The sequence below is a fragment of the Trichoderma harzianum genome (genome assembly GCF_003025095.1).
Source record: "Trichoderma harzianum CBS 226.95 unplaced genomic scaffold M431scaffold_3, whole genome shotgun sequence".
Lineage (NCBI taxonomy): Eukaryota > Fungi > Ascomycota > Sordariomycetes > Hypocreales > Hypocreaceae > Trichoderma > Trichoderma harzianum.
In genome coordinates, this window is record NW_020209251.1 from 700836 (window position 1) to 725966 (window position 25131).

Below are 25131 nucleotides of genomic sequence, written 5' to 3' on the forward strand. Positions count from 1 at the left end.
CCTTGATACGACAGCCGCCACGTTCAAAAACCGACACTAGTGGTCTATCCAGTCTGCGCGTCGCTTATTTTAGTTGATGCGTGCGCGCGTGCAGAGTCGCAGCAGCTCGGTCCTAGCAAGTGACCGCGTTGAGGGCTAGGAAAGCTAGCAAAGCAAAGCAAAAGGCCAAGCTCAGCTACGGACCAACACTTGAACGGGGCATGGGTCATGTCTTGGCTCGAAAAAGGGGGGGATGCTGAAATGGAAAAGAAGAAGAAGCAGAGCAGCAGCATCGCAAGAGGATCAAAAGCTGCGACAAAAACTACAACACAAGTGACCGGCCAGGCCCAGGTCCGAAGTTGCATCGCATGGAGGCTAGCTCTGGAGCAAGTCGAGGTAGACAAGAAAAGACAAGGGAAGACATGTATCGTACGGAGCAGAGCAGCGGCGAACGCTATGGCCACCCCGGGTGCGTCCGTGCGCCTCCATGCATCGAAGTGATCAGTCATTACTAGCTCGTGTTGGTCTGCGCCCGGCCTGACGTTATTATGGACCGCGCGGTTCTATTTTCGAAAGCTGATGGCCGTGTTGTGAGAAAGTCCATGGAGTCATCGGTCATGCGTGATGAAGAAAAAAAATTTAGTTAGACTTGGCCTCAGACATACTTCGTGGCAAATCGGGCCCAAGTTGCCCCTTGAGTTCATGCCAGATGTGAATCAGTTTGCGCGTACTTACCAGTTCCGAGTTATCGTCTATGTACATCTCCTGCATGGCCCAGTCCTAACCAGCTGCTGCATGATTTGGCCGTCACAGCATTGGCTGGCATGTCGGTGCCGCTAGCTGGGCCAACGACGTCATCTCGGCGTTCTGGGTCGCAGCCCGTCGGAAGCAACAGTCAGTTTCCTGCTCGGCTAGTCAGTATCGGGCAATAAATTGGCTCGATGCCGCCTCCCCATTGGCTCATGCGTGGCTCCTGCATGGCGCTGCTTTCACCAACATCCGCATTGGCCATGCGGCCGGATAGAGTTGGCCTGGAGGTGGAGCCTCGCTTTTGGCTGAATGGAGGGAAGGGACCTACGAGGACGGGCGGGATGGAGGGGAAGCCGGCAGGTACTCGCAAGTATCTCGTCTGTTGGGTCTACCTGGACCTCGACCATGTGCCTCCCCATCACGTCTTTTTCCCCGAGAGGCTCACGTCTTACTATTCAATGTCTTACGGCCGAGTTGGACAATAATACGGCAACGATCTTCTTTGTAATATCCATCTCAGCTTCTTTCCGGGCCATGAAGACGCCACTTCCGGATGCTGGCTTGTCGCCTTTGCTTGTGGCTTCTCTAGAAGTGTATGTAAACCGAGACATGAATCGATTCAAATCAAATAACAAAAGTCAGATGTTGTTAACAAGCCAGAGCTAAAGGAAGACCCCCATTCACAGGTGCAGTAGTAGTACACGTACTGTACGTGCATGCCTTAGTAGATACAGGGACCTACATTTGAGGATGTCTCATCTGATTCGCTGCCTCGTTCGGGCAATGGCCACCTCGTGCTACATGGTGATGTGATATTTGATATAGCCGTAGTCGTATGCCTCCAGAGAGAGAGAAAAAAGCAGGGGCCTGTGATAGGTGCTTGCATTTGCATTCCGTGAGCACGAGCATGTCTCGTTTTTGCTACTAAGGGCTGATATAATCGTCAGTAGCCGTATGCTGGATCCCTTGAGTGCTGATGCCGTCATCACCGCTGACAAGGTCTGCCCGAATAAGCCGGTGCTTAAATTCGATCGCACGTGTAACTTGACGGCATCCCGAGGCTGGCATGGGTACCAGTACTACGGTAACTTGGATTTGAAGAGCGATATACGAAGCGAGCTAAGGTCCTACGCTGGTACTCATACTTCAAGGATCCTGCCTGTACCTAGAGGTAGTGCGACTGTAGCACACGCCTTAGGGCCTTGAGCGCCTTCCGCAACTCGATCGGCAGGCCTCCTCTTGCAAGTGCAAGTAAGTGCAAGTGCAGGCCAGGATTGGCCCAGGGCTGGCAGGCGCTTCCGCCGGTGGGCAGATTCCCAAGGAACGGTACCTTGGATGGAGAACACCATCTCTTATTGTTTGTTGCGACATGCCATGTCGTTGGGATTGTTGTCTCTGGATGGCGTTCTGTCAATAACAAGCTTCGAGCAATTCCAGCGCCACGACGCGACCCCAGGCTGCCATGCCATGCTATAGCCATGCTACAGCCATACCAGGCCATCCCCAGAACCACTATTGCGCCCGTGGATTAGAGTTTGCGCCGCGAAACCAGGCTTCCAGAACAGGGCAACAGGAAGCACAACTCGCCCGTACCGAAACGAACGATACGCATGGTAGTGCCTAAACAGAGTTGATCAACAGGAGAGGATCCACCAACAAATGCCTCAGAACAATCGAAACGCCCAGTCGTCGTCTCTGTTGTTGCGCGCTTCAGCCCCAATGGTCTGGCCACCCCCTCTTTCAGCTCTCCCGTCTACCCTGTCCAGCAAGCCGATCACGGCTGTAAAGGCCTAATGGTGTTAGCGGCGGCCGATAGGAAGCTGACCCAAGCCTTTCTCAACAATCCAGACCGATGCCTCGCTCAACAAGAGGCGGGAATATTGAATAGGCAGCAGATGCGTGTCGAGATCCTCTCCCGACCCGAGTCACACCAGGCGGCGCTTGCCAGGCTCGGCCAATCTCGAAATCTATGTACGAGTGGCAGCAATAGGACGCCATAGTCGGTAGCACTGCACAATGCCAGTGTGCTACAGCTTTGGCGTCTACGCAACACGGCAGCACTAGGCCAACGCTAAGACGCGCGCCGCTCTATCACTGGCCCCAGGTGTTCACAAGGTGATCACACAAACATGGGGACCAGGCCAGGGTCATGGCTGCAAGGGTGGCGGCCTTGCGTGGGCACCTCTGCTCTGAGTGTGTGGTGCGGGAACGATTCGATCGCGCTGACCCCAGACAGGCCAAAAAAGCCCTCCCAAGAGCCGTCTCACACAGCCTGACCAACAGCATCGGAACTGCTCGTCCCCCGCAACGGTAGCCCCATGATGGCTGGCATTCCTTGGGACGCCTGTTCCTTTCAGCACCTACCACAGCTTCTACCACCCTCCCTAGAAAAGCAGCATTCTGGGCGTGCATCGCACAGATACCCGCAACCCGGTATCCGCCACGCTATAACGCGCTTTCGCCTACTCTCTGGCCTCTTGCCTTATTCGATTCCATGTCCAGTGGGATCAGCAACCGATTAGATTCTTCCCCTTGATCACTCTTGTGGATGCTACTGCTACCACTACTATGCATACTGTACTTATGTCCGTCCGTAGCCTAGCAAAACTTCCACCTGGACTCCTACATGTCTCCCCTTGCGGATGATATGCTCCGTTCTCAAAGATTACTCCGCCGGCTGCCACAAGAACGATATCTGCGGAGCCGAAGTCGTCTGCTGATAATCCACAGCCCAATGCGTTCTCCACCTCTGCCGGAATAGCGTCTATTACGACCACAGGACAAGTGCGATCTTGACCTTGCAACCGCGTTAGACGGGGGTGGCAGCTCGTACATACCTGAAGTGGTATTGGCAGCGATTGTTAGATACGGGGTCTAGTTCAACGCTAGGCAAATCCACTCCTCACCTCATCAGTTCTTTGCAACGAAAACGACTCCATTCCAGTGCCCCACCACCACCAGCATCTTCCCGCCGGCTCTAGCGTCGCTCCAACGGCCACTATATCTGCTATGATGGTGCGAGCAGCGCTTCTTGCATCCAGGGCTGGATACCAAGCTGCCGCGGAGGTGTCCTGCGATATTGACGCTTGACGCAACGCACTCCAACACTCGTATACTTTATAGGAAATGAGTCATGGAAAGTCATGGAGCCGTTGGTATTTAGCAATTTCTGCTTTTCGTGGCTATTTCTGCGGAGTTCATTTCAAGGATTTACTGCCGGGAACCGCCCGCACGAAGTACCCACCGATTTATACCTGACGAAAACCTCTTTCTTCGTTACCAGCTTGTCGTCAAGTTCATTCATGAGATGCACATTTCGTTTTCCCAGTGGTGCTTTTACCATAATCACGAGCCAAGTGAACTCAGCATTGCCTGTATAGGCATTTTCGCAAATGCAATTGAATGTCTCAAGGTTCAACGACTAGTCCACGGTGGTGTGTTCCTGGTGTCTTCTGAGGTCTTTGAATCTTGCTTGAATGCGCCATGGGCCATGCCCCTGTCCCATGCCTCGTGCGCTAGATTAACGATGCGCCATACTCACGGCCTACGAACGAAACTGGATTCAAGCAGTCGAAAGGTACCGCGCGTTTGCAGGGTCTCGGCACAATGCATCGTCTTTACTGCCACACTCCAAACCCAGGTTGACCGAGTCACAGGGAACTCGCATATCAGAGTCCATCGACTCTGTCGAGGACGTGGGAATATACATGCTCTCGTCGGCTCATATCTTTACCCGGTGCGGTTACTCTCAGTATGCATGCAAAGGTAGGACAGTGAAAGGCCATGCAGATGGATGCAGCCAAGGATGTTAGGATATGCCACCCCACATTGCACCGAAGCAATCATGACATGAATCTCACGAGCACATGCACCTCTTTCCACTTCACAACCCGTGGCAGCAAAGTAGCACTAGCTCGAAATTTCTCGTACCAGCCCCCTCCCCTTGTGAATGGAGGCTTGTGTACCTCATGGACACCACCCACATTCCTTTCCCAAGAAGCCAGGGGTAACACTGCGGATCTATCCAGTGACACACACACCAAGGCAAATCCCATTTTGCGATTGCCGACACCTCCAGATCGTCACCTCAGGAAGCCCCTAAGGAGATGGATGGTGCCAGTCTGGCACCGGAGGTTTTTTCTTTTTATTTTCCACCCTTTTTTAATCCCCCCTTCTCCTTCATTGCTTTTCTGGCTTCTTTCCTGCCACTAACATTCTAGCGTCATGATCTGTGAAGCATTGCCCTTGTCGTTGCACAAGCCCTGCCACTATTCGTCTCCTTGACAGCCAATGTTTGTCTGCTAAATTCCCGTTCAGGAACTGGAGGCGTTAATGGAGACCTTGCCGGCAAGGGGTTTTTCTCAAGCAGTCTACTATCATGGACAGCCATCTTCTGGGACGTCATCGTACCGGCATGGTAGGAACGTGCAAATTTGGCATTCGTAACCCCACTTACTGTTATACTTGATAGTATAATATGATGATATTCCAGAGTCATGTGTAGAGAAAGGGTAAGAATGAATTAGACGATAAGACATGATGGCCGGGGTATGACGGCTGAGAAAGCCAGCTCTGTTAATGGCCTACAACAGAGGAGCTGCAATTTAGCGTCACCATACCCTGCAATGCAATGCAATGCATGAATTCTCGTTATCAATCACATTATCCTGTGGATGGCGGCTACGCAATTATCTTGGATGCCGGTCATGCTATTACAGTAGTTTACTCAAAGCAAGGCATACAAGTCAGAAGTGGAAAGCCTTGCTTGCAGGTATGTACGAAACCTGTAGTCTGCAACCTTGGATCTTTTTTTTCCCTTCATCTCCACACTGGCAAATGGTGTTGAAGGCTAACTTCTGACCGCTGCTCGTACAGCTGCGGGTTTAAACATCCTTGTTCTTTCTGGCATCATTTGCATTTTTCGCGATGCTACCCCATCTTCTCACGAGACTCTCAACTTGAAAGAATAGCGTTGATCGAGCCCACATCAGGCAGCGCATCCAGCCATGTGACTGCGGGTCAACAGGTCGGTTGCCAAGGCAAGGATGCATCTCAGAGGTTACCTAATGTAAGTCTGCCGGCCAGCTTTCCAGCTCTCAACGCCCCGAGAGGGGCAAGTTGTTGATCTCTTTGCGAAGCAAGGTGTCCTCCTCTTCTAGCTTCTCGCGCCAGTGGCCGTCGTGGCCTTTGTTATTGGCTGCGAAGGCGACTAGCATGCATTTCAAGGCCAGCAGAACAGGATAGCCTGCTGCCTTGGCACATGTCGAGCTGTACGAAGGTACTGGCAGTGAGATCATGTCTATGCTGCCCCCCACTATGAGACGAATATGTTCGTACAGCCCATGGTTGACAAGCAGCGACGGGGATCCAATCCGAAAGAGCCGAATTATTGGGCTCAGAAGCACGACTTTGGAACCCTTCCATCATCTTGTACCCCTTGGGGTTTTGGCCGGAGAAGGCAAAAAGAGGGCTTTGGTGATCAGCGCCCGCAGCCCTTTCATATGACAATTGGGGCCGTTTAGACTGTACATAGAGCACGGGATCTATTCTTGTTACCCGCTCATGCAAAATTCATTTGCCAGGGACCAGACCACAGGCGCTTACCTGCCTTTAGTTTTCACTCAATTCGGCGCTGGCTATCAAATCAGGGCGCCACAACTGACGTCGCGATACACGTCTGATGCTCTGCGACTCTGCCGTATAAACCAAGACTGATTTCCAAGACTTTACAGATCCACATAGGATTATTCACAGCAACGAAATGGACTAGTCGAGAACGTCGGCGAGTGTTGCGTTGTGGTCCTACATGATGAAAGCGTGCATGAAATAAATGGTCATCTGGCTCTGCTAGTCGAAGTCAAACGCACGCACATGCCCTTGCCCCCATAGCATGGGGGTACGAGGCGAGGCGACGCCTCTTCCTTGCTGTTTAGTGGCTCGCGGTTGACACCAGAGGACCAGCCTTTCAACCTTTGTTTAGATCTAGATGAGAGGAAAATGACGACTACGAGGAGACCTATCACCAGAAGCAACAATACAAGGTTGCAAGGCACGTTGTATCCAACACACACCGGTCTTCGTTCTTTGAGGGATGGGATGGGGACACATACGAACCCAATAATTCGGCGCCCACTCCCTTTCGATAAGAACATGGCGCGTCATCCTTGCCAGCTAAATGTTGTACACCGAGAGATGGTAGTATCCGCAAGACCCAACGAGCGGCGGAGATATGCGAAAAGGATCGGCTATACAAGACACCGTTACCATAGCAGTAACAGGGACACACTCCTAGAGATGAAGCCGACGGCCTGTTTATGGCTACAGTCTCGACGCGTCGCCTCCTGCAACCATGGTGACAAATGATGAAGTACATATGGCCTGGAGCGGTGAAAAACTGTCATGTCTCACCAACATTGAGCTCGTTTTGACCAACAGTGGATAAAGGGCATATTTCGGGGAATCCAGAGTCATACAAGCAGCAACCTAGGTCCAAGACGGTCCAGTTCTCCGAGGTGGTTCTTGCTCCGAGGGGGTACAAGAAACGAGGTCATCAAAGGCCAGAAGGATCCTCCTGAGGCGCGGTGCAATCACTGCTTAGTGATAACATACGCTCGGTAACATCGGGGCCAAGTTTTTCCCCGAGCTGCGTTGATACCCCTTTGCGTCTTTTGTTGGGCTCGCCCGGCTAGGGTAAGTGGCAAGTGACATGTTTAGGTAGGTGACATGCTGGAAGTTGAAGTTGCATTCATGACGATTCTTGGCCGCTTGACCCTTGGGTCGTCCTGACTCGCGATAGATATCTATTGTAGATGATTAGATTGAAGTATATGCGATAATGCAATTGGAATGTCTCACAACTTGGTAAAAGATTGGAATTCCAGTTTCTCCATGATGATTGAATCCAGAGTTGGCTGCTATCCCACGTTTATGGTAGCAAGGCCAATAGCGTTGTATTAATAAGTACCATGGCACAAATGCACGCACTTTTTCCAAGTAAATTGAGGACCCTATTGAATAGAGCTTGTTTACTTGGTATACTTGATAGGTATCTTTTCTTGAGAGTTCATGATAGAGATGCTGTAAGATTGATCTCCCTTGAGTTTCAGAGGCAGTATGAGATGAGGGCTCACGTGACACTATCGTCAAACAAGAATCACGTGATGTCGACCACAACCTGAGTGAGTTTTGATAGGATAGAATCTTTATTAACAAGCCGAGAGATCGAAAAACAAGAATTGATAGAAGCAGAAAATACTGGAATTCTTTTCTTTTGAGATTTAGTAGTGCAAAAGTTTTGTTATAGTCACGCTTCTCTGTTTGTACAATTTGCGGTTTGCTCTTTTACATATCGATAAGGCACCCCACTAGGAACTTCCAGATCCGTAGCGCCTTTGCATCTCACTTTACATCAGCATTTTTTTGACAGGAGTGAAAACTCACACCCAAAAGACACCCAAAGAGACAGCCATCATGACGAGCTTAAAGAGACCTCAGGGGTCTGACCAACTGGCTCAGAACATCTCCAACAAGGTCTATGTCAGGTCGACACGCAGTGGAAAGGTCCAGAAGATTGTTCGCGAGGTCTATCTGAGAACGGATATACCATGCTCATCGAACCTGTGCAGGGCGTGCCTGAGCCAGGCACCCAGAAATGCAGTGAATGAAGGTATTTCTTTTCTTCTATCTCAAGTTCTGAAGACGGGAGATGAGACTAACAGCTTGTGATAGCTCTACCCTTTGTCCTGTCGGCCAGACCGGCTGGTACAAAGTCGTATCCTCAGGGCCACTACCTAGTTCCAGATACAAACGCGCTGCTAAACGCCATGGACTTGTTTGAGCAGAGCTCATCGTTTTACGACGTTATTATCTTGCAGACTGTTCTGGAGGAGCTTAAGAACCGCTCATTGCCGCTCTACAACCGCCTTGTTGGACTGACAAAGAGCGAGGACAAGAGGTTCTACGTTTTCTTTAACGAGTTCCGACTGGAGACGTATATCAATCGCGAAGCCAATGAAACTGTCAATGACAGAAATGACCGTGCGGTTCGACAGGCTGTCAAGTGGTATGGAGAGCACTTGGCATTAACCAAGGCGGTACAAATCCCGGCGGTTGTCATGCTGAGCGATGACCGGGATAATTTGAGGAAAGCGAAGGCGCAAGGCCTGCACGCGTCTTCGCTAGCGGACTATGTCAGCGAACTAGAAGATGGCGACAGGCTGCTCGACATGATTGCCGAGTCACAAACTCAAGCCCAAGGTGGATTCAAGCAGGCTTCCCAGCAGCCCCTTTACCCAGAGTACTATACCTCCTCAAGAATGATGACGGGAGTCAAGGCAGGCTTGCTGCATCAGGGAATCTTCAACGTGTCACCGTATAATTACCTCGAAGGGTCAATCAAAGTGCCTGCTTTCCCGAAGCCTCTGCTTATCCTCGGCCGCGAGAACATCAACCGATCTATTGATGGCGATGTTGTTGTCGTCGAGCTTCTTCCACAAGACCAATGGAAGTCACCATCAACAAAGATTATCGAGGAGGACACAATCACAAAGAACGAAAATGCGGACACAGAAGAGCGTCAGGATTTTGTGTCGGATAAGGAGCGGAAGGCACTTCAGGAGGAGGTGAAGAGGACGCAAAAGGCATCAGGGGAGGGCCAGCTACAACCAACAGCCAAGGTTGTGGGCGTGGTGAAGCGTAACTGGAGACAGTACGTCGGTCACATCGATCCCTCAACGGCCAGCAAGGGCCCATCACAAGGTCGCAGACTCGATAGCGTCTTCCTCATCCCCATGGATAAGAAGATTCCCAAGATCCGCCTCCGCACTCGTCAAGTCTCTGAGCTCTTGGGGAAGAGACTGTTGGTCACTGTTGATTCTTGGGACAGAGACTCAAGACATCCCGTGGGGCATTTGGTTCGTTCCCTTGGAGAGCTTGAGACCAAGGCAGCCGAGACAGAGGCACTACTCCTGGAATGGGACGTCCAGTACCGACCTTTCCCTAAAACGGTGCTTGACTGTCTCCCGAAAGAGGGCCATAACTGGAGGGTGCCCGAGAGCAAGGAGGATCCAGGCTGGAGAGACAGAGAGGACCTTCGCGATCTCCTCATCTGCAGTATTGATCCTCCCGGCTGTCAAGATATTGACGATGCTCTTCACGCCAGGCTATTACCCAACGGTAACTACGAGGTCGGCGTCCACATTGCGGACGTATCGCACTTTGTTAAGCCTGCAAATGCAATGGACACGGAAGCAAGCATTCGTGGCACCACGGTTTACCTGGTTGACAAGCGCATAGACATGCTTCCTATGCTGCTCGGCACCGATCTCTGCTCTCTCAAGCCCTATGTTGAGCGCTTTGCGTTTACAGTCATTTGGGAAGTTGATGAGAATGCTGACGTTGTAAACGTCCGTTTTACAAAGTCTGTTATCAAGTCTCGCGAGGCATTCAGCTACGAACAAGCACAGCTTCGAATTGACGATGAGTCGCAGCAGGATGACCTCACAAAGGGCATGCGAATGCTGCTCATGCTGTCGAAGAAGCTCAAGAAGAAGCGTATGGATGCCGGTGCCCTGAGCCTGTCTTCTCCAGAGATCAAGGTGCACATGGAGTCAGAATCCTCGGACCCCATTGATGTCAAGACGAAGGAACTTCTCGACACCAACTCTCTTGTAGAGGAGTTCATGTTGTTCGCTAACGTCAGTGTTGCCGCCAAGATTTACGAGGCGTTTCCTCAAACTGCCATCCTGCGTCGCCACGGCGCTCCTCCTAAGACCAATTTCGACGAGTTGGCCGATCAGCTGCGTATCAAACGTGGCTTGGAGCTGCGCACCGACTCCAGCAAGGCGTTGGCCGACTCCCTAGACAAGTGTGTCGATGAAAAGGATCCATTCTTCAACACGCTTGTCCGTATCATGGCCACGCGGTGCATGATGAGCGCCGAGTACTTCTGTTCCGGAACGCAGTCATACCCCGAGTTCCGCCACTACGGTCTCGCTTCTGAGATTTACACGCACTTTACTTCCCCTATTCGTCGATATGCAGATCTTCTCGCGCATAGACAACTTGCCGCCGCCATCGGCTACGAGGCTGTTCATCCTTCTGTCCGTAGCCGTGGTCGCCTCGAGGCAGTGTGCAAGAACATCAACGTCCGCCATCGCAACGCCCAGATGGCCGGCCGAGCTAGCATTGCTTATTATGTCGGTCAGGCTCTGAAGGGCAAGGTTGCTGAGGAGGAGGCCTTTGTCATGAAGATTTTTAGCAACGGATTCGTGGTCCTGGTGCCGCGGTTCGGTATTGAGGGTTTGATTCGGCTGCGTGATTTGGCTGATCCTGAGCCTGAGAGCGAGTATGACGCTGAGACGTATACGTTGACGACGACGGGCGATAAGGCTGTTAAGGTAGAGCTTTTCCAAAAGGTTGTGGTTAGAGTCCATGATGATAAGGATGAGAGGACGGGTAAGAGGGGCGTCAAGATGGAGTTGGTCAGTGCTTGAAGACAAGTGGACTACGGCATGATATTTTAACGAGATATAATATTTTGAGAGGACATTTCACGAATGTTAGAGACTAGAGTGAGAATAAAGAGGAAAAAGGATTGAGAGGCTTGCATCCTAGGGAAATCCTTCTTTTGTTTGAAAAAGACGTGTACATCTATATGTATTTTGACATATCTAAACGTGTACATCCGGCCCAAGTCCGTTTTATTTTTGACCAAACCAGCCTACAACGCCAAACTCGTTATGAGAAAAAATTATATGATAGAAATTCCAACCGCATTTGCAATCATGAGAGTTTCCTTTGGAGCCGAGCTTCTTTTACTGCTCCATGGCATCATCTTCAGCCCCATTGCCATTGTCACCCCACAGGCCGTCGAGCTTGAACTCGGCCGCCCACTCGGTGACAATCTCCTTCTGGTCAGCCATGACATCTTCCTCGCCGGCGTTCTTGATGGTAGACTTGGTGGCAGCGCCGTTGGCGGACTCAACGGCCAGGACGGGGGCCTCGACCCAGCCCTGGATACGGCCGTCACGCCAGTCGGTGACAACGGTCATGGCGGCGGCGTTGATGTTGGGGATGCCTCCGCGGCCGATCCTTCCACGCTTGCGGGCGACTTGGACGAGGAAGTCGGTGGTGATGTCGCCATCGGTGCTGTTGGGCAGAAGCGCGGGGATGTCGTACACGGCGGTGAGCTTCTGCAACAGGTCGGGGGTAGTGGAGAGACGACGGAGAAGGAGGCTGACGGCGGGGATGGGGTCGTCAATCTGCTTGGGGGGCACGGCGTTGAGGAGGACGAGGTGGGCGTGTGCCTCGGTGGCGTTCTTGATGGCGACGAGGCCTCCGGACTGGAGGGACGAGGACGAGGGAAAGACGACACCGGGGGAGTCGAGCAGCGTGAGCTTGCTGTCAATCTTTACCTTGCGGATGCTCGTGGTGACGCCGGCCTCAGCACCAGCAGGGCAGGCCTTTGCGTTGTTGCTGCCCTTGCCGCTCAATCTGCTGAGGAGGGCGTTTATGATGGAGCTCTTACCGACGTTGGGGTAGCCGATGACGCCGACGGAGACGGCACGCTTCAGATCGCGGCTGGCAGCGTAGCTCTTGAGGGCCTTGAACAGGGCGGCCGAGGTGCTCTGCACAGTCAAGTCACGGTGGCTAAACACATGCGCATTCGCAGCGGCGTGCGACGCCCGCACGGGAAGCGTGGGGAAGTACCGGCGCAGGTGGACGAGCCAGTCGCGCAGGACCTTGGGCGGGATCAGGTCGACCTTGTTGAGAATGAGGATGAGGCGCTTGCCCCCTGAGGCGGCGGCCATGACGCTGCGCTCGACCTCGCGCGAGCGGGTGCCCTCTGGGTCGCGGGCGTCGAGGACGTACAGCACGACGTCGGCTTCCTCGACGACCTGCTTGAAGACCTTGTCAAAGGTCTTTCTTGACGAAGCCTGGCCAATGGAAACATGTGCGCCATCATCAGAAGCATCGCTGTCGCTCTCCTCCTCCTCGTCGTCATCCATGTCGTCGTCGCTGGCGGCAAGAGACTTGTCGTACTTTTCCGCAGCAGCACGAGCACTGGCAATCAGCGCAGCCATGGGGTTAGACTCATCAATATCCTCGTCCAAGTCGCCGTCCTCATCCATCTGGTCGTCACCAGCCTCGTCGACATCGTCCATGGCATCCTCGTCCTTGCTCTCAGCGCCGCCCGTCTTGGCAGCCTTGGCCAGCTCTTTTCTCCTCTGAGCCTCCTCGGCCTTCTTTGCGCGCTTCTGCTCAATCTCCTCCAGAATCTTCTCCTTGTAGGGGAACAGGTTGGGGATTCCGGGGTCCTTCTTCAGCTTGGATCGCCATTCTGGGTTCTTCTTGGCGAACTTGCGATCCTTTCTCTGCTTGGCGGCGGAGGCCTTTTGGATCTTGTTGCGAAGGCGGGTTGTTGTCCGCTTGGACTTTGGTTCTGCGCCATGGGTTAGCAGGCAAAGGAAAGGTGATGGGGCAGCCCAGGTTTGAGAGTGAATCTGGGTTTTGGGTTGAGGGATTGCTGCTCTGGATCATAACATACTCTTGGGCTTGTTAATTGAGCCTGCCATTGTGATTTGTCGTTGTCAATCGTAGATTTCTCTTGATAACGACTTGCGGCGTGCCTCTAACTGTGGTTGCCATGCTAAGAAAAAAAAATTAAGTGGGATATCAATTCTGCCGGCGGCGCTCCACACCGCCCTGCTATCGGCCCCATCTGGTTTTGCAGATAAATTCTTAGAGCAGCGTCTGCAAATGTTAGTAAGCTTTTCTCTCAAGTAATAGACCGAAGTACCCTTTGTCGTATTTCATCATGGAAAGATACATGCAGCGTAGGATTAGCACTTCTCCGCAATGCGAAGAGCCCAATTAGGCGGATGTTCGACGTGGGTTGCCTTTTTCTGCGAGCAAATCGACCTAACGGCCCTTTGATGCCCACCCCGATCTCGGGTGAGGCAGTCAAACCCGAGATGCGAGATGCTAGTCCTGGATTCTTGATGTCGTGCCCAAAAGATTGATGCTGGTATGGCTTATAGTGAGAAACCCCCACTTGAAGGCGAGAAATGCAGCCAATTTGAAAGATGGACTGCAGCATATATAAGAGGGCGTGGTATTGATGCATGTTGATCCCCTCTCGTACTTGTGTACACCACGCAGTTATCTGTGTTGCCATACTTTGCACGCCGACTGAGTTCCAAAGTTCACATCGTACACCAACAAGAAACAATGGGTTCGGTCAACACGCTTTCCCTGGCCCTTTCTGAAGCCAAGGCCCGCTACGTAACCCAAAATGCCAAATCCAAGGCATTCCACGAACAAGCCACCAAATCATTCCCTGGAGGCAATACCAGGACGGTGCTTCATACCGATCCCTTCCCCATCTGCATGAAGTCTGGCCAAGGTTATCAACTCACATCTGAGGATGGGAATACGTAGGTTGACATGATCATATTCCGGCTTCTTATCTTATTAACTCAGGTTTCTGCAGCTACACAGATCTTACATGCGAATTCACGGCAGCGCTCTATGGCCACTCTAACCCTGTGATTCTCGATGCCGTGAGCAATGTCCTCAAGACCGTGGGCATGAATGTTGGCGCAACGACATCTCAAGAGCAATTGTTTGCTCGGGAAATGTGCCAGCGCTTTGGACTTGAACGAGTGCGCTTCACCAACTCCGGCACTGAAGCCAATCTCCATGCTCTGGCCGCTGCGAGGAAGTTCACAAACAAAAGAAAGGTCGTCGTGTTTAACCGAGGCTACCATGGAGGAGTGCTTGGCTTCAAAGACGGGAAGCCAGCGCCTAATAATGTTGACCCAAACGATTGGATCATCGTCAAGTACAATGATGTCGATGCTGCCACCAAGGCAATTCAGAGTGAGGGAGTGGCCGCTGTCCTGTTGGAAGGGATGCAAGGAAACGGAGGGTGTATTCTTGGAACTCCAGAGTTCCTGACTGGCATCCAAGACGCTGCTACAAAGGTGAGACACAGAAATTTCACCTACTTATTCAGCACTTATGCTCACTCACATCTCATATAGGCCGGCGTGGTGTTCATCCTCGACGAGGTCATGACTTCTAGAATATCAGCTTCTGGCTATGCAGGCCTGCGAGGAATCAAGCCTGATCTCAAGACGTTTGGCAAGTATCTCGGCGGTGGCCTCGCTTTTGGCGCCCTGGGCGGAAGAGCCGACATCATGGCAGCCTTCGATCCGAGACTCGCCACCTCGATCTCGCATTCTGGCACCTTCAACAACAACACGCTCGTGACACATGCTGGCTACGCGGGTCTCAGCAAGATTTACACTGCCGACGTAGCGGAAAAGTTTACCGAGATGGGCTCGGCGTTTCTATCCAGGCTTCAGGAGGCAGTTAAAGGCACAAGGATGACCTTCACTGGAATTGGGTCTATCCTGTGCTCTCATTTCATCGAAGGAGATGTAGAAGTGAATGAGATTGCTAGTGGAGACGATGTTCAAGAAAACGAGGTGCTCAAGGAGCTGTTTTGGTTTGAGATGCTGGAGCAGCGGTTCTGGGTTACTCGCAGGGGCTTCATTGCGCTGATCCTGGAGACGCCGCAGTCGGAGCTGGACAGATTTGTAGATGCTGTGAAGGCGTTTGTGTCAAAGCATAACGACATATTGGCGATTTGAAGCGATGAAAGCTCAGCAAAAATATGTAGTAGCTGGTTCAAATAGGTAGATTGTTTAAGTACTCCTGGTTATCAGTGTGGCATCACACATGTTCCCTGATTGGTTAGCCTTCTCCAGTTACATAATCCACTTTTATCCTCAGCCTTGTACACCTTGTAACTTTTGCCATCGATTCTCGTAGCTCTGCATCACACGCGCCTACAAACTCTTTTTTCTTCTTTATTTTTTGATCCCAACTCCCACTACCAAACCACCGCATATCTCAGAATCCCCCATAGCCCGTCTCAATGGACTACCAAAACCGCGCAGGCTCCAAATTCGGCGGCGGCGGTGTCGCCTCGCACTCCGCCACCAACGCCGACCGCCGCGAACGCCTCCGCAAGCTCGCCCTCGAGACAATCGACCTCGACAAGGACCCCTACTTCTTCAAGAACCACGTCGGCTCCTTCGAGTGTCGCCTCTGCCTGACCGTCCACCAAAACGACGGCTCCTACCTCGCCCACACCCAGGGGAAGAAACACCAGACCAACCTCGCCCGCCGCGCCGCCCGCGAGCAGAAGGAGGGCAAGCAGAACATCGACCCTGCCACGGGGCTGCCCGCCAGCGTCGCCGCCGGCCTCAACGCGCGTCGTAATATTGTCAAGATTGGCCGCCCGGGTTACAAGATTACAAAGATTCGTGACCCTGTGACGCGACAGCAGGGTTTGCTCTTTCAGCTGCAGTATCCCGATGCTACGCCTGAGCTGGCGCCCAAGTGGCAGGTCATGAACGCTTTTACGCAGCGCGCCGAAGAGCCCGACAAAAATTTTCAGTATTTGGTTGTTGCCGCCGAGCCGTACGAGAGTGTGGGGTTCAAGATTCCTGCGCGAGAGCTGGATAAGCGAGAGGATAAGCAGTTTTGCTTCTGGGACCCGGACTCAAAGGAGTATTGGATTCAAGTCATGTTCATGACGGAGCGTGAGGAGCGCTTCAATGCTGCTCCTGGTTTGACGGCCAGGAGATGAATTGCTTGACAAGGGAGGAGGGACAGAAGATAATCATCATCGGGCTTCGTAGAGATGTTGTCTGATGATCGCCAGAGCGACGGCTTTTGATACCCAAGAAGGACGGAAAGACCTTTGTACAGCCCCGTCCTTGGTGGCGCTCACAGCGCGAACGCGGTGGGATACTTAGCACACAACGAGATTACAACTCATGGGGTAAGAGGCTGTCCGTTGGCTCAATACCAGCGTGCTCTTTTGGCTGACTTGTAATTAGCTGTTTGGCTCAACAGTTGAATTCGCCTTAGAATGAGCGAGGGCATAACAGCACAAACGTTAAAATTAGGCATCTTGAGCACAATCAAGGTTACGAATGTTGGGTTAGAATAATGACCCAAACATGTATATATTTACTAAATCGGAGTTTGGATCGGGGGCCTTTCACATATCACCTATTTCAAATCATATACTATTGCAATACCAATAAAGTTTCTTTCGCAACTGATATATCCACGGTCTTAGACTAACGCATGCGTATGAGAAAAATGAAAAGCATCTTTCAGCAATATGAACAAGGGGATGTCAAGCACGATTTTTCCATGCCCAGTATAATGCATTTCAATAAACGACAATGTACCATTTTGGTTCTGATGCAGATTGCTCCTCGTATCTTGGCCAGCCGATTAAGCATAGACCCCCCCTTTCCCCTTCCAAATGTCAACGTCTCCATCATCTAATCGCAGCTCTAATTCGCTTCGAATTCAAAATCTCTACTGCATATGCCCGCTTCATCTTCTGGAACAACAAAAACCTTCTATCGGAAGTTGTTATCGAACCGCTTGAAGGTGTAGCCGATGAAAGGAAGGCTCATCTCGGGAGACTCCTCAGGTGCCTGGCCGTTGCGGTTTTGGATGGCCTGGGCCTTGAGCAGAGTCGCGTTGTCAGTCTGGTCAATTTCATCTGTGGGGAAGTAAGTGGTATCGATGTTGGACGTCAGCCGAGGCTCGAAAGGAGCGCGGATGCGGCGCAGACTGTCAAAGTCGACTCCACGGAAGAATGCGTGGCTCTTGATTTCATGAGCACCTCCCCGTCCGAGTCGATTCTCAGTGTTGCAGACCATGCTATAAAGTAGATAAGGTTAGCTGTCAAGAACTCCCAAAAAGCAAGATATATCTTCCAGGGATATCGTACCTTCGAATCAAGTTCTCGGCCTCGGCACCCAGCGTAATGTCATCAGGGAAGTACAGAGTTTGTCTCCAGTTGACAATCTTGCGGTAAGTATCGTGGCTGTCTTCAGCGCAGAAAGGCGGCCAGCCCACCAAGCACTCGAACATGATGGTACCCAGTGACCACCAATCGCAGTCAAAGGTGTAGCCATGGCCTGTGAAGATCTCGGGGGCGATGTAGTCTGGCGTTCCGACGGTGGAGTAAGCCATCAACCGTCTAGATCGTCTCCAGTCATTAATCTGAGATCGGTTGCTGACTGTGAGGTTAATCTGGTCTATGGCAACTGAAGTCCGGTCACGCGGGCGGTTGGAGCGACCTTGCAGAAGCTGCTGGTAGTAGTTGTTATCGTGCAGACGGTGGAATCCCGTGGAGAGACCAAAGTCAGTCAGCTTGACGTGACCGCCACGGTCCAACAGGATGTTGTCGGGCTTGATATCACTATTTTCCACCAAAAGTCAGTCGTTAAACTCGCGTTGGTGTCTAGGAATGCAACAATCAAAACATACCGGTGGATAAAGCCAAGCTTGTGGACGGCCTCAATGGCCAAGACAATCTCAGCAATGTAGAATCGCGTAATGTCTTCTGAGAAGATTTCATACTTGATGAGCATAGTCATCAAATCTCCACCCGGCAAAAACTCCATGAGCATGTAGAGGAAGTACGCGTCTTGGAAGGTGGTGTAGAGCTTGACGACCCAGGGGCTGTCAGACTCGGCCAGGATATCACGTTCTGAGCGGACGTGGGCCAGCTGGTCCTTCTTGAACATTTCAGTCTTGATCAGAGACTTCATGGCGTAGACCTTGCCGTCTCCCTTCTTCTGCACCAACTTGACCTCACCGAAAGCACCCTTTCCGATGATCTTGACAGTGTTGTAGTTTTCGGGCTTGTCCTTTGTACGCAAGAATCGCAGGTATTGGCCTTCCTTCCGGCCAGCGGTCGACCACAGCTGCTCCCTTCTAGTTGAGCTCTGTTGGGGGTCTTGCAGCTTCTGCTCCAACTCATTCTGTCTGTTGTTGTGTTTCACATGTTAGTAACTCGATGGATTATTGATACAGAATGATAAGGGGGTTGGTTTAGGCTTAGAAAAAGCCGTGTGATGATGGATATTCGCAACTGTCGATCGTACCTTTGATTACGCTCGCGAGCTCGCTTGACGCTGTCTTTGAAGAAATCCGCAGCTAGCTGTGAACACTTCTTCTGGTTGCTGTTGGCATTTGTGCCGTATTTATCAGGGTTCCTTTCGGGGATGGGCTGGAATTCGGGCGACGAGACAACGCCCGAGTTGGGCAAAGGAGGCGCGTAGTTGCCATAGCTGGCCTGCTGCCCCGAGCCGCCAGCAGTTCGTGGACGGCCTGACGACGGTCCTCGACCAGCATATTGACCTCCCCTCGCGGCACCGCCGCCTAGGTTCTGGTGGGAGAACTGGTGAGCCAAACCAGTGTTTGGGTCGTTGGTGCCGGGCGCGCCAGACTGCGGGGGATAGCCGGCGTTGGGATAGTCGCTGGTGACGGCCTGGCCAGGATACTGCTGCTGGCCATACTGGTTCTGCTGAAAGTAGCCCTGCTGGGGAGGGTAGCCGGCGCCGTACTGCTGCTGGGAGGACTGCATGCTGCCAGACTGGCCCTGGAAGACGGGCTGAGGAAAGGTTGAAGGAGTCGTTGGAAAGGTCCGATCGTTGGCAGCCGGCCGTTGGTTGTCAAAGTTCAAGTGCAGACGATTGGAATCCATATCCACGCCGATAAGACAAGACAATCGATCTCAGGTAATAATCAGCTGTATGCGAGCCTGACGGCCTGAGGGGTCGTCTCGTCGGAAAGGGGGAGAGACGCTGGAGATGGAGCCCTGACTGGCCAATTCGAAGCGAGAGTTGCTCCGCTGCAGCGCAAGGCGGGCTGGCCCAGTTTTTAGAGGAGCAAGGCAAGGACCTGGCCGCTGATTGGGGCCTGAGCTTTGGAGTTGGCGTCTTTGCAGTTTGAAGAAGCTCCAGTCAAGACCCTTTGACGATGGTTTGGCTTTGGCTTTTGGGCTCAAGGGGAAAATGGGGGGCGGTCAACCAGACCTCAAACTGCTAGGTACTAGTAGATGCGCCAGAGACAATGGGCGGGGTGATGAATACTCGAGAGGTACCTGCCTGCGGTGCGCCAGATGGGCGTGGGCGCGTCACAGGTGGCAATAAGCCCAGGTATCCTCCAGGTTCCAGGGGGCTTGCTGCTGGGCACAGCGGTTGGTAGGCCGCTAAATTGTTCTGGTCGGGGCCTAGACACGTTTGATGCTCGACTGAGCTGCCACTAGACTATCTTAGTTTCTGGTGCTCCCGTGCTATTATTTCTCTGAATGGGTGCTTGAGCCGGTAGACAAAAAGGCTTCACTCAATGTTGAATAGAAGTAAATTATAAAATTTGTTCGAGAAGCCTTGAACACTTGGATAGAAAGGGATTGATTGGTGTAAACAAGCCCGGCTTGTGTGAGATGGGTAGAGAGCGGCAGCAACACCGCCAAGCATTTTAGATCAAATGCCAATTTTAACTCTTATTGACTCTATATGTGGTCAGTATTGGTTATGACAGTTGACATCTTCAATTGGAAATGAGTACATTAGTTTTAGCTACGTCCCTATATCAACAACACATTGCAATACATTACTCCGTACAGCCTTTGCTAGCCCTTCTGTCCCATCGACCGTGTTCCCCACCGGCACTTGTGCCGTTTCCATCTCAGGGGTCCAGCCGTTCCGTCTTGTACGGAATATATTACCCATCCGTCTTATCTCTGCTGTGCTTGGAGATCTAAATTCACATGCCAGGAGTATTAGTTGTTGGATCCCTGACAGTCCATCTCCTAGTCAAGTACTCCGTAGCATTGACTAGATCTCAGGTTGACCTGCAACACTAACATCTACACAATCAGTCAATCCTTGAAACATAGGATGTTCTCATGGTGAATTCAGGCCCCGCCCCAATACACGCTCTATGCACCGCAGTAGCAGGTGTATGTAAAAGCGAACAGGATATAAAGCCCCCGTACCGTCTCCTGCAGGGTCCGTTTAAATAAGCCGACTTGTCGTCCCGGTGAGCGACGGCAGACCCCTGTTCTCCTGTGGACAAGGCATCCTTCACCTCAATAATTCATGTTACAAAGGCGAAATTATCAAATTACTGCATCTCAAGTGTTATATGCTCATTTCTCTATCACCCCAACGGAAATCTTTCATACAAGGCATTTTGACGAAATAGTCACGATGATTATAGTACCTATTGCAGGTAATTTTAACACCAAACATAGCACATGCACGTAGAACTTGCCTTTGCCTGCTGATCATGGAGACATAGTCTGCAATCAACTGCGCATTTCCCCAAATCCCAATGGCAATAGCCAAGAATAATACAAATAAGGTTATTATAAAGTATCAATTATTATAGGCAAATTTTCTTCAATTATAGGTGGGGAAAATGTAGAATTATTGCTTTCACCATGGCCAAGTACAGATGCACAAGAAGTCTGCGGATTTTGGCGGCAGATCGGGGGCCCTTATCGTGTCCCGCATTCTTATCGCATCCGATTTTTTTCCAACCTCATGACAGCATAACTCATCGATAGCTGCTCAACGTAGCTCGCCCGCAAGCAATGCAAAAGCATACATAGGCCACCATTTCTTTTCCCTCTTTTTCCATTATTTCATTCAAGGATAGCACACAAACAAGGCCGCACACACTTCACCATGGCCGAAGCCAATCCCAATCCCTCGACCCCGCCAGCCTCGGGCTCAGGCGCTTCAAAACCTCCTCGTCCGCGCAATCCCGTCTTCAAGATGATGGGTCTCCCGGCCCTCCCTCGCAAGCTCCCCTCCCGCAATTGGCTCATCTTCTGGGCCGTCTCTTCGTCCATTGCTGGCGCAATCATCTACGACAAGCGCGAAAAGAATCGCGCGACAGCGAAATGGCGCCGAGCTGTTGCGCCCCTCTCCAAAGAGCTGCTCCCCAATTCGAGCCAGCTGCCCCGCAAACTTACCGTTTACCTGGAAGCCCCTCCTGGAAACGGCCTACGCACTGCTCAAGATCACTTCATCGAATATGTCAAGCCTATTCTAGCGGCATCGGGCCTCGACTGGGAGTTTGTTCAGGGCCGGCAGCAGGGCGACGTGCGAGCGGCTGTGGCCGAGAAGATTAGGAGATCTAGGAAGGCCACCGAGCGGCCAGGCGAAGAGTTGCCGCAAACAGATGAAGCCATTGTGGAACAGCAAAGGAAGAAGATTGGGCTACCAGAGTACGAAGGCATCAAGGGCGATATCGTCATTGGTCGACACACTTGGAAAGAGTATGTTCGAGGACTACACGAGGGATGGCTCGGTCCCCTCGATGCACCGCCATTGCCAGTCGTCGAAACTTTCGAAGACAAACCCGAACCCGAAACCCCATCCACAGAAGGCGACGGTGACAAGAAGCCCGAGGATAAGAAGCCGGAAGAAGAAGAAAAGAAGGACAAGGACAAGCGACCACCGCAGCCTCGCCCTCACAACTCCCCCGACGACTATCCCTCCGCAGCCCTCCCGGCCAGCATCCCCGCCGAGTTCTCCCCCTCTAGTCCCATCGCTTTCCCCCACCGCCTCGGCTTCCGTCATACCTTTGTCCGTCTTGGCCGCTTCCTGACCCGCCGTCACCTGGCAGATGACATTGGCCGAGAGGTCGCCGCAGTGTGTTTCGCCGCCGCGCGAGACTGGCGCGAGGTCGATGGCCAGTACGAGCAGCAGCTCGTCTTGAAGCAGGAAGAAGACGACTGGCCCAAGTTTGTCTGGAAGGACGAGCCCGAGCCTGTCGACGAGGCGGAAAAGGCCAAAAAGGCCGCCGAGCCGCCCAAGGAGAAGATCTGGGCCTCGCCTCTGGTAGTCGACTCACGTATCGTGGAACGAATGCGCCGCTTCGAGATTCAGCCTGAGGACGAGGCTCGCGCGCAGAAGATTGTCGTTCCGGAGGCAGAGATTGAGGGCTGGATCAAGCGCAGCCTGAGGAGCTTGTATCACTGGGGCGCCAGCTCTTTCGCCAGCAAGCCCAGAGGCCCTAATGTGGGAAACTTGGATGATGATTGAAGCGATGGTGTTTGAAAACAAAAAATAATCCTGAAAAGAGGAGGGTTTCAACGATATGATGTGTACATGACGGATGGGAAGAGTCATGTTTTATTATTCTTGTATCAACGGGGCATGTGATTGTATGACTACTGTATGTATGCGTGGAGTGAACTATTAATTGGTTATTGGACAAAAACCCACTCACAAAAACGACCGAGAGCGAGCTATGGATGGGTGAATGAATGGATTGGTTATGATAGAGGGCGTATATACACATTATCTAGCTTTGCAGCTGTATTAATTCGCAACCACCACACTTACAGTTCTCCTCTTCCGAGTCGAGCCTCGTCCACGCTTCTCCTCTCACTGTGTCATTCGTCATCGTCGCTGTCCGAATCATATGCCACCAGCCCCAAGCTCGCCTTCTTCTCCTTCTCTTTCTCCTTCTCACCCTCACTCTCACCCTTCTTCTTCCCATTATCACCCTCACCCTTATCAACTCCCACAGCCTCATCCTTCCCACTCTCTCTATCACTACCAGCAACAGCCTTCTTCTTCACCCCCAACACCTCCCTCTCATGCCTCTTCCTCTTCCTCCCACCAACAACCCACTCCTCCTCCTCCTCCCCTCCACCACCCTCCTTCACCGTCCCGGAAGTCTCGCCGCCGCTGCCGCCGGTGCTCTTCTGCCTCTCCCGAAACGCCTTCAGCCCTTCCTCAACCTCCCTCCTCGCCCTCTCCTCCTCAGCTTTCTCCTTCGCCCTCACCTCATCCAAAAACTCAATCTCGTCATCATCCAGCGCCCGGAACTGATTCTTCAGCTTATTCTGCTCCTCAAACGCAGCCTGCTTCGCCGCTATCCTCAATACCCAATCAGTACAAAAAAAGAAAAAGAAGCAGGGAAGAGAGTAAGTGTTACAAACCTTTATTCGCCTGCAAAATATCATACAAGCTCTGCTGCCCCCCCTCCGCCAACTCCGCCCTCGCGTGCTCCCTCCGCTTCCTCTCCTCATCAAGCTCATGCTGCACAGTCTCCCATTCCACGCTCTTCTTCGCCAGCGGCTCTCTCGACGTAGCGGCGACGGCCTCGTCCTTTGACCCTTCGCCGCTTATCGTCCCGCCGGAAACGAATCGACTAGACATGATTTGTGCGGCAAAGAGTAAATATAACCAGCCTTGGAAGAAACGAGATTGAATGAGATTGAGAAGCCGCCAATAGCAGTGTACGAGGAGTACTATAAGAAAGGCTGGCTCAGTTTGTGAGCGGTTGACAAGTTTGGAGAGATGGCGACGCGTAAAAAGGGCTGGATCAGTAGCGTTTTAAAGCAAGACGATTAGAAGAATTACAAGGGCCAATGGCTAATTATGTATAAGACGTGTCAACAGAGAAAATCGAGAAATCAAGACGTGCAATTGGCGGCCACGAAACCTCATAGGCAAAGTGTAGTTTGAAATACTCACATAAGTGTGTAGAACGACGCAATCCGATGTTGTCAGTTGTAAATGCCGACAATCAACCGAATGCTTCAGCGAGTCCAAATTAACACAAGGAGCGCACATGCACAAGTATGAAATTGAAAGAGGCACAGAATCACGAAATATACAAATGAAGTCCAGCCGGGGCTGTTCATCAATTTAATTGTACTATAATCTCACAATAGGGATGCCATGAGGATCACCACCAGAGGCGTCGCCCTTGACTGAAGCCTTCTCGCGGCCTTCATATTGCTGCCCATAATAGGGCAAAGAGCCTCCAATGATGCAACTCTCCAACCATCGCCCAGCCTCCCAAACGCGTGCGAATGAGACAAACTTCCGCCCATTTTTGCATCTGCAATAAACAACTCTGAGCTGCAGAGTAAACCTTCGCCATCCATCTTCAAACCAGTGATCGCATCACTCTTGAATCACACCCGCCCGCCATCAAACAGTATTCCATGACAACAGATATGGAATTGATCATATGAATACAGAAAATCTGTCCGCATTCATGCGAAAGGAAGAAGAGAAACTCATTAATCGAACAAAAAAAAACATCGTCGCCTCGCCATCGCCACCAGGCTTTCCCTCTCTACAGAATCAACCCATAAAAACAAGGCGTCTAACATCTCATAGAAAGAAGAAGAAAGAGTCCGAGAAAGCATACAGGATGCTGTCCAAGCTTGACATGATACCAGCGGGGGTATCATGGTTGCGATGTAGGGCCTCGGAATGTGTAAGACCGTAAAAAAATTGAAAATGATATAAAAAATGCGCCGCGAGAGAAGAGAAAAAATATAGCCGGTCCAATCTTCCATTTTACCCGCTGAAGACAATGCATGAAAGCGCCCTCGTAAAATACCCATTTTGCACAGACACCCATTCCCACCACAAACAAACAAGTATAGTGTCATATGTGCTATCCCCAAACTTTTGAAATCTTTATTGCTTTTGTTGCGTCATGAACAATGTCGCCGTGGCCAGCGCGAATATT

At 51.7% G+C, this 25131-nt stretch overlaps 9 protein-coding genes across 9 annotated transcripts; 5 read left to right on the forward strand and 4 right to left on the reverse strand.

The window, feature by feature from the left end:
- Positions 1-1134: 1134 nt before the first annotated feature.
- M431DRAFT_528425 (hypothetical protein) lies at positions 1135-2936 on the forward strand (the record flags this gene model as incomplete). Its single annotated transcript, XM_024920737.1, has 6 exons — positions 1135-1322; positions 1680-1853; positions 1928-1980; positions 2217-2342; positions 2371-2700; positions 2834-2936. The coding sequence occupies 6 exons, from the start codon at positions 1135-1137 to the stop codon at positions 2920-2922; spliced, it is 960 nt and encodes a 319-aa protein (XP_024777171.1). The 3' UTR covers positions 2923-2936.
- A 2728-nt stretch (positions 2937-5664) lies between these two features.
- On the reverse strand, positions 5665-7756 carry M431DRAFT_528426 (hypothetical protein). The gene is made up of 7 exons (XM_024920738.1): positions 7585-7756; positions 7339-7529; positions 7138-7234; positions 6801-6900; positions 6597-6711; positions 6067-6252; positions 5665-5981 (listed from the first exon to the last, which is right to left on the reverse strand). Exons 2-7 carry the CDS (start codon positions 7435-7437, stop codon positions 5826-5828), a joined length of 753 nt encoding a protein of 250 aa, XP_024777172.1. The 5' UTR covers positions 7438-7529; positions 7585-7756; the 3' UTR covers positions 5665-5825.
- Positions 7757-8199: 443 nt separating this feature from the next.
- Positions 8200-11222, forward strand: M431DRAFT_79669 (hypothetical protein; the record flags this gene model as incomplete). Its single annotated transcript, XM_024922852.1, has 2 exons — positions 8200-8395; positions 8458-11222. 2 exons carry the CDS (start codon positions 8200-8202, stop codon positions 11220-11222), a joined length of 2961 nt encoding a protein of 986 aa, XP_024777173.1.
- A 160-nt stretch (positions 11223-11382) lies between these two features.
- On the reverse strand, positions 11383-13405 carry M431DRAFT_342369 (hypothetical protein). Its single transcript, XM_024914420.1, has 2 exons — positions 13277-13405; positions 11383-13171 (listed from the first exon to the last, which is right to left on the reverse strand). The coding sequence occupies exons 1-2, from the start codon at positions 13302-13304 to the stop codon at positions 11544-11546; spliced, it is 1656 nt and encodes a 551-aa protein (XP_024777174.1). The 5' UTR covers positions 13305-13405; the 3' UTR covers positions 11383-11543.
- Positions 13406-13959: 554 nt separating this feature from the next.
- On the forward strand, positions 13960-15386 carry M431DRAFT_2610 (hypothetical protein; the record flags this gene model as incomplete). The annotated part of the gene is made up of 3 exons (XM_024913869.1): positions 13960-14165; positions 14222-14714; positions 14775-15386. 3 exons carry the CDS (start codon positions 13960-13962, stop codon positions 15384-15386), a joined length of 1311 nt encoding a protein of 436 aa, XP_024777175.1.
- Positions 15387-15555: 169 nt separating this feature from the next.
- Positions 15556-16580, forward strand: M431DRAFT_505071 (hypothetical protein). The gene has a single exon (XM_024918572.1). It carries the CDS (start codon positions 15674-15676, stop codon positions 16388-16390), a length of 717 nt encoding a protein of 238 aa, XP_024777176.1. The 5' UTR covers positions 15556-15673; the 3' UTR covers positions 16391-16580.
- Positions 16581-17141: 561 nt separating this feature from the next.
- M431DRAFT_342436 (hypothetical protein) lies at positions 17142-19618 on the reverse strand. Its single transcript, XM_024914421.1, has 4 exons — positions 18720-19618; positions 18100-18600; positions 17558-18031; positions 17142-17487 (listed from the first exon to the last, which is right to left on the reverse strand). The coding sequence occupies exons 1-4, from the start codon at positions 19319-19321 to the stop codon at positions 17181-17183; spliced, it is 1884 nt and encodes a 627-aa protein (XP_024777177.1). The 5' UTR covers positions 19322-19618; the 3' UTR covers positions 17142-17180.
- Positions 19619-21401: 1783 nt separating this feature from the next.
- M431DRAFT_79084 (hypothetical protein) lies at positions 21402-22676 on the forward strand (the record flags this gene model as incomplete). The annotated part of the gene is made up of 1 exon (XM_024922776.1): positions 21402-22676. One exon carries the CDS (start codon positions 21402-21404, stop codon positions 22674-22676), a length of 1275 nt encoding a protein of 424 aa, XP_024777178.1.
- Positions 22677-23029: 353 nt separating this feature from the next.
- On the reverse strand, positions 23030-23801 carry M431DRAFT_2614 (hypothetical protein; the record flags this gene model as incomplete). Its single annotated transcript, XM_024913873.1, has 2 exons — positions 23030-23514; positions 23582-23801. 2 exons carry the CDS (start codon positions 23799-23801, stop codon positions 23030-23032), a joined length of 705 nt encoding a protein of 234 aa, XP_024777179.1.
- Between the last annotated feature and the right edge of the window lie 1330 nt (positions 23802-25131).

Excerpts from the sequence above, each read along its gene's own strand:
- M431DRAFT_342369 (XM_024914420.1), bottom strand. The coding sequence starts at position 13,304 with ATGGCAGGCTCAATTAACAAGCCCAAGA. Across the intron at positions 13,172-13,276 it reads CTCAATTAACAAGCCCAAGA|AACCAAAGTCCAAGCGGACA; the intron begins GTATGTTATGAT and ends CCCATGGCGCAG.
- M431DRAFT_528426 (XM_024920738.1), bottom strand. The coding sequence starts at position 7,437 with ATGTCACTTGCCACTTACCCTAGCCGGGCGAGCCCAACAAAAGACGCA. Across the intron at positions 6,253-6,596 it reads ATGGGGGCAAGGGCATGTGC|TCTAAACGGCCCCAATTGTC; the intron begins GTGCGTTTGACT and ends CTCTATGTACAG. Across the intron at positions 5,982-6,066 it reads CTGCTTGTCAACCATGGGCT|GCAGCAGGCTATCCTGTTCT; the intron begins GTACGAACATAT and ends ACATGTGCCAAG.
- M431DRAFT_342436 (XM_024914421.1), bottom strand. The coding sequence starts at position 19,321 with ATGGATTCCAATCGTCTGCACTTGAACTTTGACAACCAACGGCCGGCT. Across the intron at positions 18,032-18,099 it reads AAGCTTGGCTTTATCCACCG|TGATATCAAGCCCGACAACA; the intron begins GTATGTTTTGAT and ends GGTGGAAAATAG. Across the intron at positions 17,488-17,557 it reads GCCGAGAACTTGATTCGAAG|CATGGTCTGCAACACTGAGA; the intron begins GTACGATATCCC and ends TCTACTTTATAG.
- M431DRAFT_505071 (XM_024918572.1), top strand. The coding sequence starts at position 15,674 with ATGGACTACCAAAACCGCGCAGGCTCCAAATTCGGCGGCGGCGGTGTC.